The following is a 16,235-nucleotide window of genomic DNA, read 5'->3' as shown; positions in this document are numbered from 1 at the left end:
TCAAATTTTATATTTGCTTGATTTTTTAAATGTTAAAATAATGAAGTTCAATTTGCTTTAGGATTTTTTTTTATGAACAGAGGAAAATATAGTCCTTAGTTTTTGAATTGTTGATGTGTACTCTTAATTTTATTCTTAAATATTGTATCCTTTTTATATTCTAGCTTTCAATGCTAAGTAGTACCTATTTGTAATGGAGCAACAAAAATCCCAGTTCAAAATGAACTGGTTAATTGTTCTCTTTCAAAAATGGAACATCTAACTGCCTGTGGGTATGCCATCCAATGGCCTTGTTGAAAATAGACCAAACTTTACTTACTAGAGGTGTTGGGTTAAACTCCCATCATCAATAACCACTTGAATGCATTTGATTTACGCCAGCAGGTTGAAGAAATTAATTTGGGATCTAGACTTGCGATTTGAGAGTCAGGCACTGAGTGGCAAGTACAGTTGATGGTGCTAGTGGCCCAGGACTACTGCTACCTGAGAATTACGTGATCAAAAAAATGTGACTGCATTTTTTATGTTCCATACCAATAGGCTGGTGGATGGGCTGGAAATATGATGATGAAATGGAAACACCGTGAGTTTGTATCTGATGTATTTGTAGTCTTTGAAGTTGCTGGTGCTAAAGTGACTGTTTCGGATATTACTGGATTGAACACTTACACTCCAATGCAATTTCTCAATGTCAACATGCAAGGAAAGGTATGTTTCCATGACCTGATTAAGGATTTTTGTTCAATATAACTTCAATTACCTAACCTGTTAATTTTTAAGCTAACATTTTAATAAGTTCTAAATGAAAACACTTAAATGTCGAAGTAGATTTAAAATCTGCCTTTTTCAGTCATAAGTACTACTTCTGACATACAATTAGCTGCCAGCATCAGTGCAAGAACGCAGGACTAGATTTTCTGAGTTGTTGCTGCAGTGAGGTACCTTGTAAAATACAAAGGTACATGACAAAATTGCAAGCCCACTGCCTGTGATTTTTCTTTAGATGCTTGCAGTGTGCCCGATACAGATTCCTGGCGCTGAATTTTTTACCATGAAGTAGGGAAACAGGAGCCAGATTTATGTTCGGGTCAGAAACTCACCTCCAGTGGGAAACTGATTAAAATTCAGATTTTCACATGGGGAAGCCCTTAATTGTTATGGAGACAGGTTTCCTGTCCACTTAGAGACTGTGGGAGTGGGAATGGAGATGGGTCAGATGAAGTGTGGGAATCCATTTAGACTATCATGGCAGCCATCACAGGTTGTTCTGAGGGAGAAAATCTGCAGTTTGTGCTAAAGCCTTCCACTGCATTACAGAGAAGCAAAAAGTCATGGGAACGGGAGGCCTAGCACCCAGGCTAGGACAATGCCTTGTTTCTTTGCTGACCTGGATCTAATGCTGAAGGCTTTGAGGGGGAGGAAGGAGGCCCCCTTCTCTGAGGATGAACACATGAATTACATCAGGAGCAGGCTACTCGGCCCCTCGAGCCTGCTCTACCATTTGATAAGATCCTGACTGATCTGATTGTGGTCTCAACTCCACTTTCCTATCTGCTCCCCAGAGCCCTCGACTCCCTTGTTGATCAGAAATCTATATAACACAGCCTTGAATATATTCATTGACCCAGCCTCCACTGCTCTCTGGGGAAGAGAATTCCACAGACCAATGACCCTCTGAAAGAAAAAAATTCCTTCTCATCTCAATGTTAAATGGGAGACCACTAATTTTAAAACTCTGTCCCCTAGTTCTAGACTGCCTCATAAGAGGAAACATTCTCTCAGCACCTACCCTTTCAAGTTCCCTCCGGATCTTATATGTTTCAATAAGGTCACCTCTCATTCTTCTCAACTCTAATGGTTACAGCTGCAATCTGCTCAACCTATCCTCATAAGATTACCCCTTCACCACAGGAATCAGTCTAATGAACCTTCTTCCAATGGCTTCTAATGCAACTTCGTCCGCCCTTAAGTAAGGGGACCAAAACTGTACATAGTACTCCAGATGCAGTTTCACTAAGGCCCTGTACACCTCTAGCAGGGGAGGATGTGGTGTAGTAGTAATGTTACTGGATTAGTAATCCAGAGGTCCAGGCTAATGCTCTGGGGACATAGGTTTAAATCCACCAGGCAGCTGGCCGAATTTGAATTCAGTTAAGAAATAAAGAATTAAAAGCTGGTCTCAGTAATGGTCACCCCCATAGCCAGAATTTTGACGTCGGCATGTGGGGGTGGGCCTGGCATGCTGATGCATAAAATGACCCGCGGTGATGTTGAGCGTGCGTCCCGACATCAGCGCACATCATTTAGATATTACGTTCGGCGGGTGCGTGCCTGCCAAACTGTCGATGGCCTTTTAAAGCGCTTATCGACGCTGCTCGTCCAACCTTAAGGTTGGCAGGCAGGTGAAGATCCCAAGCGCCCTTCATGTTTTTCAGGAAACCCCATCCACGGGCAGGATGAGGTTTCCTGAAGGTTTTATTAAATAAATAAATATTTTTTGCACAATTCATAAACATGTTCCAGCTCATGTGACACTGTCATGAGGGGACAGGTCTAAATAATTTTTAACTATTATTTCTGAACTTTTATTATGTACTTAATCTGCCTCAGGGAGATTTCTGCGCTCTTTCACGTGCGTGCCCGAAAGAGCGCAGGCCCTGACTCCCCCTCCTCCCCCCGCCCGCACTGGTGGCGCTGAGCGCTATTGGCCATGTGTCACGCTGGGCGGGCCTTAATTGGTTCACCCACGTAAAATGGCGGCGCGCAGTCAATCGCGAGAGGCGACCAGCTCCGCGCCCGCTCCCGACCAGCCCACACGACATACAGAAGATTCTCCGGCATGAAACCATTGTCAATTGTCGTAAAAACCCATTTGGTTCACTAATGTCCTTTGGGGAAGTAAATCTGCCATTCTTACCTGGCCTACATGTAACTCCAGACCCACAGCAATGTGGTTGACACTTAACTGCCCTCTGAAATGGCCTAGCAAGCCACTCAGCTGTATCAAACCTCCATGAAGCCTAAAAGGAATTGAACCAGACAGACCTAGGTGCCAAAAACGACAAAAGCAAACCCAGCCCTGTCGCCCCTGCAAAGCTCTCCTTACTCTGGGAGTGTGTTCCAAAATTGGGAGAACTGTCCCACAGACTCGTCAAGCAACAGCCTGACAAATTCATAGTCACCGAAATGTATTTTACAATGTCCCAGACGCCACCATCACTATCCCTGGATATGTCCTATCCCACCGGCAGGACAAATGCACCAGAGGTAGCGGTACAGTGATATACAGTTAGCAGGAAGTTGCCCTAGGAGTTCTCAACGTTTACTGTGGACCCCATGAAGTCTCATGGCATCATGGGCAATGAAACCTTCTGCTGATTACCACCTACCGTCCACTCCACCTCAACTGTGAATCAGTCTTCCTTCATGTTGATCACCAACCGGAAGAAGCACTGGGATTTTGATGTCCATCACAACGTGTGACTCGGTAGCACCGTTACTGACCAAGTCCTAAAGGACATAGCTGCTATACTGGGCCTGCGGCAGGTGGCGAGAGAAAAGCCTACTTGACCTCGTCCTCACCAATCTACCTGTCACAGATGCATCTGTCCGTGACATTATTGGTAGGCATGACCACCACACAGTCCTTTTGGAGGCGAAGTTCCATCTTCACATTGAGGATACTCTCCATCGTGTTGTGTGGCACTACCACTGTGCTAAATGGGATAGATTTTGAACAGATCTAGCAACTCAAAACTGGGAATCCGTGAGGCGCTGTGTGCCATCAGCAGCAGCAAAATTGTACCCAAACACAATCTGTGACCTCATGGCCCGGCATATTCCCCACTCTATCATTAGCATCAAGCCAGGGAATCAACTGTGGTTCAATGAAGAGTGCAGGAGGGCATGCTATGAGCAGCACCAGGCATACCTTAAAGTGATGTGTCAACCTGGTGAAGCTACAGCACTGGACTATTGCATGCCATGCAGTGGAGGCAGCATACAATAGACAGAGCTAAGCGAACCCACAGCCAACAAATCAGGTCTAAGTTCTGCAGGCCTGCCACATCCAGTCGTGGATGGTGATGGACAGTTAAACAACTCATTGGAAGAGGAGGAGGTTCCATGAATAGGAACCCAGCACATTAGTGCAAAAGTCAAGGCTGAAGCATTTGCAACCATCTTCAGCCAGAAGTGCCGAATGGATGGTCCATCTTGGCCTCCTCCCTCACAGATGCAATAGCTATGGGTCCTGACAACAGTCAAGCAATGGGAACGAAGACTTGAACTAGCCGCACATCTAGCCAAGCTGTTCCAGTACAGCTAAAACACTGACATCTACCTGGCAATGTGGAAAATTGCCCAGCTATGTCCTGTCCTCAAAAAGCAGGACAAATCCAATATGGCCAGTTACTGCCCCATCAGTGTACTCTCTGTCATCAGCAGAGTCATGAAAGGGGTCGTCGATAGCGCTATCAAGTGACACTTTCTCAGCAATAACCTGCTCACTGATGCTCAATTTGGGTTCCACCAGCACCATTCAACTCCTGATCGTTTTATAGCCTTGGTCCGAACATGGACAAAAGAGCCAAGCTCCAGAGAGTGACTGCTCAAACATCAAGGCAGTATTTGACATATAAACATGCGAACCTATGAACATGGAGCAGGAGTAGGCTATTCGGCCCCTCGCGCCTGCTCCGCCATTTAATAAGATCATGATTGATCTGATAGTAACCTCAAATCTTCATCCTGCCTACCCCTGACAACCTATCACCCCCTTGCTTACCAATAATCTATCCACCTCTGCCTTAAAAATATTCAAAGACTTTGCTTCCACTGCCTTTTCAGGAAGAGAGTTCCAAAGACATACGACCCTCTGAGAGAAAAATTTCTTCTCATCTCCGTTTTAAATGGGCAATCCCTTATTTTTAAACAGTGACCCCGAGTTCTAGGTTCTCCAAAAAGAGGAAACATCCTCTCCACATCCACTCTGTCAAGACCCATAGGTTTCAATCAAGTTGCCTCTTACTCTAATAAACTCCAGTGGATACAAGCCTAGCCTGTCCAACCTTTCCACATAAGACAACCCGCCCATTCCAGGTATTAGTCTAATAAACCTTCTCTGAACTGCTTCTAACACATTTACATCCTTCCTTAAATAAGGTGACCAATAGTGTACACAATACTCCAGATATGGTCTCACTAGTGCTCTATATAACTGAAGCATAACCTCCCTACTTTTGTATTCAATTCCCCTCACAATAAATGATGACATTCTATTAGATTTCCTAATTACTTGCTATACCTGCATACTAGCCTTTTGCAATTCATGCACTCAAACACCCAGATCCCTCTGCATCTCAGAGCTCTGCAATCTCACGCCATTTAGATAATAAGATTCTCTTTTATTCTTCCTCCCAAATGGACAATTTCACATTTTCCGACATTATACTCCATTTGCCAGATCTTTGCCCACTCACTTAACCTATCTACATCCTTTTGTAGCCTCCTTAGATCCTCTTCACAACTTACTTTCCTACCCATCTTTGCGTCGTCAGCAAATTTGGCAATCACCCCTTCATCCAAGTCATTTATATAAATTGTAAATAGTTGAGGTCCTAGCACTGATCCCTGTGGCACTTGTTACATCTTGCCAACCTGAAAAAGACCCATTTATGCCTACTCTTTGCTTCCTGTTAGCCAGTCAATCTTCTATCCATGCCAGTATGTTTCCCCCTGTACCATGAGTTTTTATTTTCTGCAATAACCTTTGATGATCGAGGCACCTTATCAAATGCCTTCTAGAAGTCTAAGTATAGTACTTCCACCAGTTCCCTTTTATTCACAGCACATGTTACTTCCTCAAAGAACTCCAGTAAGTTGGTTAAATATGATTTCCCTTTCACAAAACCATGTTGACTCTGCCTGATTACCATGAACTTATCCAAATGCCCTACTATAACTTCTTTAATAATAGCATCTACATTTTTCCCAATAACAGATGTTAAGCTAACTGGCCTGTAGTTTCCCATTCTGTCTCCTTCCCTTTTTGTATAATGGATTTACATTTGCTATCTTCCAAACTATTGGGACCTTCCTCGAATCTAGGGAGTTCAGAAAATTAAAACCGATGCATCATTTCAATAGCCACTTCTCCGTGTGGCATCAAGGAGCCCTGGCAAAACTGAAGTCAATGGGAATCAGGGGAAAAATTTTCCACTGGTTGGAATCATACCTAGCATAAAGGAAGATGGTTGTAGTTGTTGGAGGTCAATCATTTCAGTTCCAGGACATTGCGGCAGGAGTTCCTCAGGGTAGTATCCTTTGTCCAACCATCTTCAGCTGCTTTACCAATGATCTTCCCTCCATCACAAGATCAGAAGTGGGGGTGTTCGCTGATGATTCCACAATGTTCAGCACCATTCGTGACTCCTCAGGTACTGAAGCATCCATGTCCATATGCAGCAGGACCTGGACAACATTCAGGCTTGGGCTGACAAATGGCAAGTAATGGCACCACACAAGTGCCAGGCAATGACCATCTCCAACCAAAGAGAATCAAACCATCTCCGCTTGACCTTCAATAGCATTACCATTGCTCAATCCCCAGCTATCAAGATGCCGGGGTTACCATTGACCAGAAACTGAACTGGACCAGCCATATAAATACTGTGGCTGCAAGAGCAGGTCAGAGGTTGGGAATTCTGCAGTGAGTAAATAACCTCCTGACTCCCCAAAGCCTGTCCACCATCTACAAGGCACAAGTCAGGCGAGTGATGGAATATTCTCCACTTGCCTAGAGGAGTGCAGCTCCAGCAACACTCAAGAAGCTCGACACCATCCAGGACAAAGCAACCCACTTGATTGATACCCCATTCACAGCCTTGGACATGCAACTCCCTCCACCACTGAGGCAGTGGCAGCAGTGTGTACCATCTACAAGATGCACTGCAGCAACTCACCAAGGGTCCTTCAACAGCACCTTCCAAAATGCCGACCTCGACCACCTAAAATAATGAGGGCAGCAGATGCACGGGAACACCACCTGCAAATTTCCCTCCGAGCCACACGCCATTCTGACTTGGAACTGTATTGCCATTCCTTCGCTGTCAATGGGTTAAAATTCTGGGACTCCCTTCATAACAACACTGTGGGTGTACCTACACAACATGGTTTGCAGCAATTCAAGAAGGCAGATCATCACCACCTTCTCAAGGACATTTCGGGATGGGCAATAAATGCTCGCCTAGCCAGCGACACCCATGTCCTGTGAATGAACACATTTTAAAAGGAGCAACATTTCCCTACTTTTATATTCCTTTAGTTATACCTAGCACTAAAGAACATGGTTGTGGTTGTTGGAGGCCAATCATCTCAGTTGCAGGACAGCACTGCAGGAGTTCCTCAGGATAGTGTCCTCGGCCCAACCATCTTCAGCTGCTTCATCAATGACCTTCCTTCCATCATAAGGCCAGAACTGGGGTTGTTCACTGATGATTGCACAATGTTCAGCGCCATTCGCGACTCCTCAGACACTGAAGCAGTCCATCTCCAAATGCAACAAGACATGGACAATATCCAGCCTTGGGCTGACAAGTGGCAAGGAACATTCATGCCACACAAGTGCCAGGCAATGACCATTTCCAACAAGAGAGAATCTAACCATTGCCCCTTGACATTCAATGGCATTACCATCACTGAATCCCCCACTATCAACATCCTGGGGGTTACTATTGACTAGAAACTGAACTGGACTAGTCATATAAATACTGTAGTTACAAGAGCAGGTCAGAGGCTGGGAATCCTGCAGCGAGTAACTCACCACCTCACCCCCAAAGCCTGTCCACCATCTACAAGGCACAAAAGTCAAGGGTGTGATGGAATAGCCTCCACTTTACTGGATGAGTGCAGTTCCAACAGCACTTAAAAAGCTTGACACCATCCAGGACAAAGCAACCCGCTTGACTGGCACCCCATCCATAAACATTCACTCCCTCCAACACCGACACACAGTGGCAGCAGTGTGTACCATACAAGATGCACTGCAGGAACGCACTAATCCTCCTTAGACAGCACCTTCCAAACCCACAACCACTACCATCTCTAGAAGGACAAAGGCAGCAGACACATGGGAACACCACCACTTGGAGTTCCCCTCCAAGCCACTCGCCATCCTGGCTTGGAAATATATCACTGCTCCTTCACTGTCAGTGGATCAAAATTCTGGACCTCCCTAACAGCATTGTGGGTGTACCTGCACCACATGGACTGCTGCAGTTCAAGAAGGCAGCTCACCACCACCTTCTCAAGGGCAATAAATGCTGGTCTAGCCAGTGATGCCTACACCCCATGAATCAATTTAAAAAATTCCCCTTGCAATAAATGCCAACAATCTATTTGCCTTCCTACTCACTTGCTGTACCTGCATACTAACATTTTTTGATTTATGCACCAGGACATCCAGATCCCCCCATACCATAAAGTTCTGCAGTATCTCCATTTAAATAATAAATTGCTTTTTCTATTCTTCCCGGCAAAGTGAACAAGTTCACATTTTCCCTCATTATACTCCATCTGCCAAACTTTTGCCCATTCACTTAACCTATTTAAATCCCTTTGGAGAGTCTTTACAACGTACCTTCCATCAGCAAATTTAGCAATTGTACATTCGGTCCCTTCATCCAAGTCATTGATGTAGATTGTTAATAGTTGAGGCCCCAGCACTGACCCCTGTGCCACTCCACTGCTTGCAGTTTGCGAACAAGTAAATGACTCATTTATCCCTATTCTCTGCTTCCTCTTAGCCAACCTGTCCTCTACCTATGCTAATATGTTACCCCCTACACCATGAGCTGTTATTTTGTTTAGCTACCGTGGTGTAACGGTGGCACCGTTACAAATGTGTTGTGGAAATCCCAAAGAATTCTGCATCTAGAGGTTCCCCTTTATCAGCCCTGCTTGTTACTTCCTGAAAAAACTCTGGTAAATAGTTGGCAATAGGAGGCCACCTTCCCTCACAGCAGGGGCACCTGTATGTTCAGTGTCACCTCCGTCCACCTCCTCTTCCCTTCCCTCTCTCTTCTCCTGCTCCTCCCCGCAATGAACTGTCTCCTTCCATGGCCTCATTGTCCTCAAGGTCTGCACCTCTCTGGAGGGCAATGTTATGGAGAGCTCAGCAGACTACCACAATGACCAAGATCCTTGCATGGCTGTGTTGGAGGGCACCATCTTTAAGGCCCAGGCACTGAAATTGCACCTTTAGAAGGCCCGATGGCCTGCTCAATGGTTGGCCTAGTGAGCAAGTAGCATTGGTTATATCACATCTGTGCCTCTGTCTGATGCTCGTGGAGAGGAGTCAGAAGCCATCTTTTCAAGGGATTTCCCCTGTCCTCTGAAATCCATCCACTCACTTTGGGGATTGGAGTTGAGATCATGGCAGCTGCCAGAGAAGCAAGCAAATACATGGAAGAAATTCTTATTGTGGTCACAGACCTATTGAACTTCGAAAGGGTGATCTTGTTGATGGATCTCACTGGCTGGTCGCTGGGTGCCTTGATGGCCACATGCGTGCAAACGAATTGCCCTGCACCTGGGGGAATCCAGTGATGGAGTCGAAACTCACTGTTCTCTGTCCTTTTGAGGCAGTGTCTGCCACTGAATGAATATGTGTCCAGCTCTGGCAAAGAGGGCATCAGTGACGTGTGCAATGCAGTGGTGTGCAGCTGTTTTGAGATGCCACTGAACTCCATAGCTGATCTTTGAAGGAAACCAGAAGGAAAGAAGTTAAAGGTCACAGTGACTTTGACAGTTACTGGTAGGGCATGGGGTCCAGTGCTGTATGCAGGTCCTTGGCCTCTCTACCAGTATCCATTGTGATTGATTTGACCAAGAGATACGGGACCTCATCCAGCCTAAGCGCAAAGCTTTCACAAACTCAAGTGAAAAGCGGCAGTCCTACAAGCCTCTGAAGACAATGGTACAGCATAAAACCTGCAATATAAAGAACAAATGGTGGTTAGAAAGAGCTGAAAGATCCAACAACTCATGGACACCAATGATATGCACAGTGTCTTCAGCGCTGCCAAGCACTCAAGGGCCAACTCTGCTGAGAGCCAAGCATGGAGATCACCAAGGACAGGGAGACGGTCAGTGCTTGCTAGAGAGAACATTTTGAGGAAGTTCACAACTGAGACTCTGTTTTTGCCTGAATGCCTTCAACTTCTCCATTCCTCAGTACCCAGTGCCTGTCTGGCTTAATCTTGGCATCGCCCCAGCTCAGAGCAAAGTTGAAAAAAAACATTCAACAGCTGGAAAACAACAAAGCCTCAAGCAGATGGAATCCCTGCTGAAACCCTGAAGCACAGCAGAGATACACTCCTGGCTGCACAACCTCGTGTCCCTCATCTGGGAAAAGGAGTACATGCCGGGGACACTGTGATCATGATTATATTCAAGGAGGGAGACAAGTCCAATTGCAGTAACTACAGAGGAGTCTCGCTGCTGTCTGCCGTAAGAAAGATCAATGCGAGGATCCACCTCAACTGCCTCCTCCCAGTGGACGAGGAACTCTTCCCAGAGTCGCAGTGCATTTTTTGCCCATCAAGGGGCACTAGACATTATCGTCACTGCATGGCAAATTCAAGAAAAATGCAAGGAAGAGCACCAAATGCTTGTACATGGCCTTTTTCTGACTTCAGAGTCTTTGACTCTGTCAACTACAAAGGCTTATGGAGTATATGCCTCAAATTTGGCTGCCCTCAAAAATTTGTCACTACTCTTTGCCTACTCCATGATAACATACAAGCTGTGATTTTCACCAACTGAACCACCACAAGTCCTATCTCAGTTAAAGCTGGGGCTCAACAAGACTGTGTCATCACACCAACCCTCTTTTTCATCCTTCTTGCTGCAATGCAGCATCTCATCTTCAGCAAATTAACCACAGGTGTGGAGATAATTTACAGAACGGATGGGAAACTGTTCAACATATGCCACCTTCAATCCAAAACCATAATTACTCCAAGTTCATTAGTTGAGCTCTAGTACGCAGGTGGCTCTTGTATGGGCGCTCACTCAGAAACTAACCTTAAGGCAATTGTTCACTCCTTTGAAGCAAATTAGAAAATGGGCCATTTATTAAAGACCCAGAAAACTAAGGCCCTTTTCCAACCAGGTCCCACAGCGCAATACCAACCCACCCCCTGTCCCTATTGATTCAGATCAACAATGAGTTGCTGGAAAATGTGAACTGTTTTCTGTGTCTTAGGAGCCATCTCTTGACAAAAACAGACATAGACGACAAAATTCTTTGTCACCTCCAATGTGCCAGCTCAATCTTTGGCCAACAGAGGAAAAGAGTATTTGAGGACCAGGATCTCAGACCATGACCTTCATCTCAGGTTTATCAGGCAGTAGTGATCCCCGTGCTCCTGTATGCTTTGGAGACTTGGACAACCTACAGCGGGCACCTCAAAGCACTGGAGAAATACGACCAGTGGTGCCTTCACAAGGTCCTCCAAATCCCATGGCAACAAAGGCTGCCTGACAGCAGCATCCTCTCCCAAGCCAACATTCCTAGCATCAAGGTGCTAATCACAGACTAAAGCAGCTCCCCTGGGCAGGACATCTCTGGTACCAGACTCCTGTTGCAACTGCTCTACTCGGTTTGGTTGCAGCAGGAGACTTCTGGGGCCAGTGGAAATACTGAGGATGTCCTCAAAGCATCCCTGAAGAGGTCAAAAATCCCTGCCGACTTATGGAAGTCCCTGGCTTGTGACTGACCGAATTGAAGAAGTTCATTCAGGAGGAACATAGACTGAGGCTTTGGAAATGTGCACAGGCAAAGGTGAGACGTTAGAGGGAGTGCACAAACCTCCAAACAACTCATCTACCTGACCCTTCAAGCACCACCAGCTCCGCATGTGGTAATGCCTGCAGATCACACAGTGTACTTAACAGCCATTTCAGAAAATATCAAAATGGAGTGGAAGCAAGTCATCCTCAATCCTGAGGGGACTGCCTAAGGAGGAGGAGGAGGTGGCACAGGGTCTTTAGTGACAATGGCTCAGAAATCTGTGGCCATCTACCTGAAAGGGGTCAGTCTCCTGTGACACTACTTCATCTCCAGGTAGTTCTGTCTTTGGCAATAGATCCTATGTTGATGGTTTGGCCTCCATTGCCCTTCTGCCCCTCTTTCCCGTACCTTCCTGATGCCTGTGGCTCTATATGTTGCCTCTCATCACAACTGGGTTTGAAATCTGACAGTTGCCACCCCATTGCCAGCTGGAGCCTTTCTTCTGAGCAGGTGGCTTCTGAATTGCCCTTTGCAGCCATGCCCCCTCCTCTTCTTACTCTGCGATGCCAGTGGGTTGCTGACCTCATTCAAAGCCCTAGCGTTGAGTTCCCATTCTCCCTTCCATCTGTGCAGCTCCAAGTTGCCCTGTACCGCGCTGACCCTCTTTTGAGCCAGAGTGATGTCCTGGAGCAGCCATGACTGGCTCGCCATTCTGTACCCAGCTCCCTTTGGCTGATCTGTTTCTGAAGGTGTGGGTAGCCCATCAGCCTCATTAACAATTAAAAGCTCAAACTTTGACAACCTCTTAGTGAGCTTGTTAACTGATTTAAATGGCTTCAATTGGGAGGAGAGTAGGATTCCTGTCCCACCTTCCCTCTGCCTTGGTGATTATTGGCGGTGCCAAGAACAATGTCTTTAAATTGATTTGCTACCCGGTGCCACATTTTCGGGGGTTCCCTGGCTTCATTCCTGATTTCGGGGGCTCTGAAAATTGAGCCCCTAGGATGTGTGGATTGTCATAAGAATAGAGTTTTGGCCTATGTTCCCTAGAGTTTAGAAGAATTAGAGATGATCTCAATTAAATGTGTAAAATTGTTAAAGGGGTTGACAGGGTAGATGTGGGGAGGCTGTTTCCCCTCAATAAGGAGTTTAGAACTAGGCATCACATGCCCAGAATAAGGAGTTGGCCATTTAGGACTCGGATGAGGCAAAACATTTTCACTCAAATCGTTGTGAATCTTCGGAATTTTCTACCCCAGAGAGCTCTGACTGACCAGTCATTAGATAGATTCAAGCCAGAGATTGATAGATTTTTGAATATTAAATCACTCAAGGGATATGAAGGCGGAGCTGAGGTAGATGATGAAGCATAGTTTTAATGAATGGTGGAGCAGGCTCAAAGGGCGGAATGGCCTTCTCATGCTCCTATATCTTATGTACTTAGGTACCCCTCCACAAAGGAGTACTCGGAAAATCTATCCAGAAGGTATGGATCAAGAAAAGTTGGCATACTTCTGTGTCTTCTTATTCTTGCTATAAAGTATTTAGTTTATGTTTCATTCGTCCACCCTTGTATCAGTTTGTAGTTATAAGTATAATGTAATGCACAGGGCCAAAGACTGTTGCTAAAGATGAAAAGTCTAATTTATGACCTCTTTTGTTCAATGTGTTAAGGTTCTTTTGTGTGTGGAAATTCCAAAGCTAGCAGAGGATGAAAAGATGAACACCTATAAGATCATGCCACGAATGCAGGTAAATAGATTCTTTTTTGTTAACTGGTATCTACTTGCAGAATTAATGAAGTAGAATTGGGCAGGAACTAACTTAAGAAAGATACTTTTCAGTAAAATAAGATAGGACAACTCATAGCAGCCTCCACAATAACAGCAATGCCCTGGAGTGAGTTCAAGGTAATATCATTGGTAGGGATGGGGTAAGGTGTGCTCATGGCACTTGCGTTACATTAAAATCAGTGAAAACAAAGCTCAAACATTTTCTAAATGGACCACCAAATCACAACCAGGTACTCTAGGGCTGTCAGAATATCATTTGGGATATTAAAGCTCAGTAATTGGTAAATGCAGTCCATTAAATCATGTTTAACTGTAGTATGCAGGAACTCAGCTTTGAAGATAGCAATTCTTTCTAGCTTTAAAATCCTTCTCCATTTCCTTTTCAGAGTGAATTTTGGAACTGATCATTTTCTATGCTAAAAAATTATTCCACAGGGTTTTGGCCAAATCTGTTTGTTGATGATCATGTATTCGCTGGGAAATTTTATGTTAGAAACTGGTAATAATGTTATCACCCCCTCTGAATAACATAATACTTGGTTGTGCAGAAAGGAGCTTGCAAATTAAAAACTGCCTATTTATGTATGCTAATAGATTCAGATTGCTCAGGGAGAACCCAATCTATTGATACGAAGATTGGAGATAGGCAGGTTATTAATTGGGAGTGCAGATCTGAGTTTTCTGTAAGACTGGGCAATAGTTGCACACGTAATCAAATTTGGGAATTGTAAAGGGGAAAGTTCAATCCCATGGGCAATCGGATGTCTCTTGAGGCTGTCAGAGAAATTAATGCATTCCTCTTCAATCTACAGTAAGAAAGAAGATATGCTTGTAAGGAATTTGGATTTGTACATAATAAAAGCAAAATATTGCTGATGCTGGAGATCTGAAATAAAAACAGGATTGGCAATATCTGTGGAGAGAGAATCAGAGTTAATGTTTCAAGTCCAATATGACTTCTTCAGAACATTTTCTGAGGAAGAAGAAGCCAGTGCCCCAGAGGATGCACCATCATCTGTCTCATCATCCACCTCCACCAGCACAATTACACCTACATGACCTGCGGAGGAGTCACATTTAGATTTAGGAGCACCATCTAGTGAGCACACCACAGACATGTCCTAGGCACAGGGAGGATGTGACAGATGGGCCCCCAGATGATCAGAGGTCTGCTGGGGATCAGGCTCCTGCTGAGTCCCACGCTGATGACAGGCCTCTGGTCATGGCCACAAGAAACCTGCTGGACACGCAAGGGGAAAATATGTTGGAAATGCCTGGGATTATGCGCAGCTTTGCATAGGGTATGGAGGAGTCCATGTAGGCCATGAATTCTGCCATGTCTCAGACATTTGAGTGCATGGCTTCATCCATGGAGAGGATGGCGACTGCCATGGAGAACCAGGTAAATGATTCTATCCATATGCGCTCTGACCTGCACTCCATCGCTCTAGCCATGGGTTCAGTGCAGTAGTGGCTAAGCAAGAGGGGTCAAGGCACTTGGACTTCCCTCCAGAAGCTTCAAGGAGTCAGGCTGGTGCCATCACGCACCAAGATAGAGGAAGGGCATAGACCAGTTGCCCCAGAGCCTTCATGTTAGGACACCCCCAGGGTTAGCTGTGTTTTCTCATTGCCTCCAACAGCCCTAGCCAATGCCGTCAAGGGGAATGTCCTGCACCTGTGCAGGTGACCCCGTTAGGCTAGAGCCCTCGATGCCCCATTCCTCCAGAGGACACCTGCCACAGTCATCCAAGGTAACAGGACATGACACTGAGCAGACTGTCTCCACCTCAGCTGATGATGTCACGGTTGCAACTAGATGTAGTGGCAGAAAATGATAATTGAGAGAAGTATGAACACCTAAGGTGGCACAAACCATTTTTCCATTCTGTAATCGTTCGTAATTATTGAGAATTGCTGGGGCCTATCAAAGTATCAGATGTAAAGGCCATGGCACGCCACATTTTCTTACAATGTGATGCTAGAGAGGAGATAGGGACACAGACATTATTCCTGAATGAGGTGTGTTGTGCTTTGTACATTCTTTATTGAATGCTTATGTGAATTGCTACTTCTGTAATGATCATTCTGTGGAATATGGTTTAAAATGAAGGTACAGCTGGCTCCCCTTCTATGCATTCTAGATGATATTGGCCTGACTCAGTTCTCAGTGGGTTTAAGTGAGACAGGTGCAGTTGCATTCAAAGCACGTGAATGATTGTGCTGGATCAGAATAATTGGGCAAGACAGGCTGTTACATGAATGTCCACGGACCCGTAAGATGTCCTTGGTACCAGCATGCACTAGCAAACTTGTGTGACAAAGCTCTGCTCACTATTCTATTCTAGGTGGTAGAGAATGAGGGTTTATAGTTAACTTGGCAAGGGAGGATGGCAGGTCTAGGTCTACACCCCAGGAAGGTGATGGAGGACTGGCAATGGTGCGATGGAAATACAGATGCGTTATTATTGCGTGAACCTTGTATAGATCAGGATGCCCCTTGCATCCTTTGCACATCTTTCCATGGCCCTGGCATCCATCAGAGACTCATTTGGATTTATGGCCTCTTCCTCATAGCCCAACAGATCTTTGTCATCTGAGTTCCTTGTGCCCTTCCCCTTGTGACATCCATCCACATTGGAGTGCCAGGC

The 16,235-nt window shown here is 45.4% G+C and overlaps 1 protein-coding gene across 1 annotated transcript in view; it reads left to right on the top strand.

The window, feature by feature from the left end:
- The window catches only part of LOC144694130 (uncharacterized), a 220,675-nt gene that overhangs the window by 106,394 nt on the left and 98,046 nt on the right, over positions 1 to 16,235 (top strand). The window contains exons 10-11 of the mRNA XM_078564486.1: positions 541 to 708; positions 13,469 to 13,546. Coding sequence (XP_078420612.1) covers positions 541 to 708; positions 13,469 to 13,546 — 246 coding nt within the window. The remainder of the gene's footprint in view (positions 1 to 540; positions 709 to 13,468; positions 13,547 to 16,235) is intronic.

The sequence above is a fragment of the Cetorhinus maximus genome, chromosome 2 (assembly GCF_964194155.1).
Source record: "Cetorhinus maximus chromosome 2, sCetMax3.hap1.1, whole genome shotgun sequence".
Classification (NCBI taxonomy): domain Eukaryota; kingdom Metazoa; phylum Chordata; class Chondrichthyes; order Lamniformes; family Cetorhinidae; genus Cetorhinus; species Cetorhinus maximus.
Note: the sequence above shows the minus strand (reverse complement) of the source record. Positions and strands in the feature narration are given on the sequence as shown.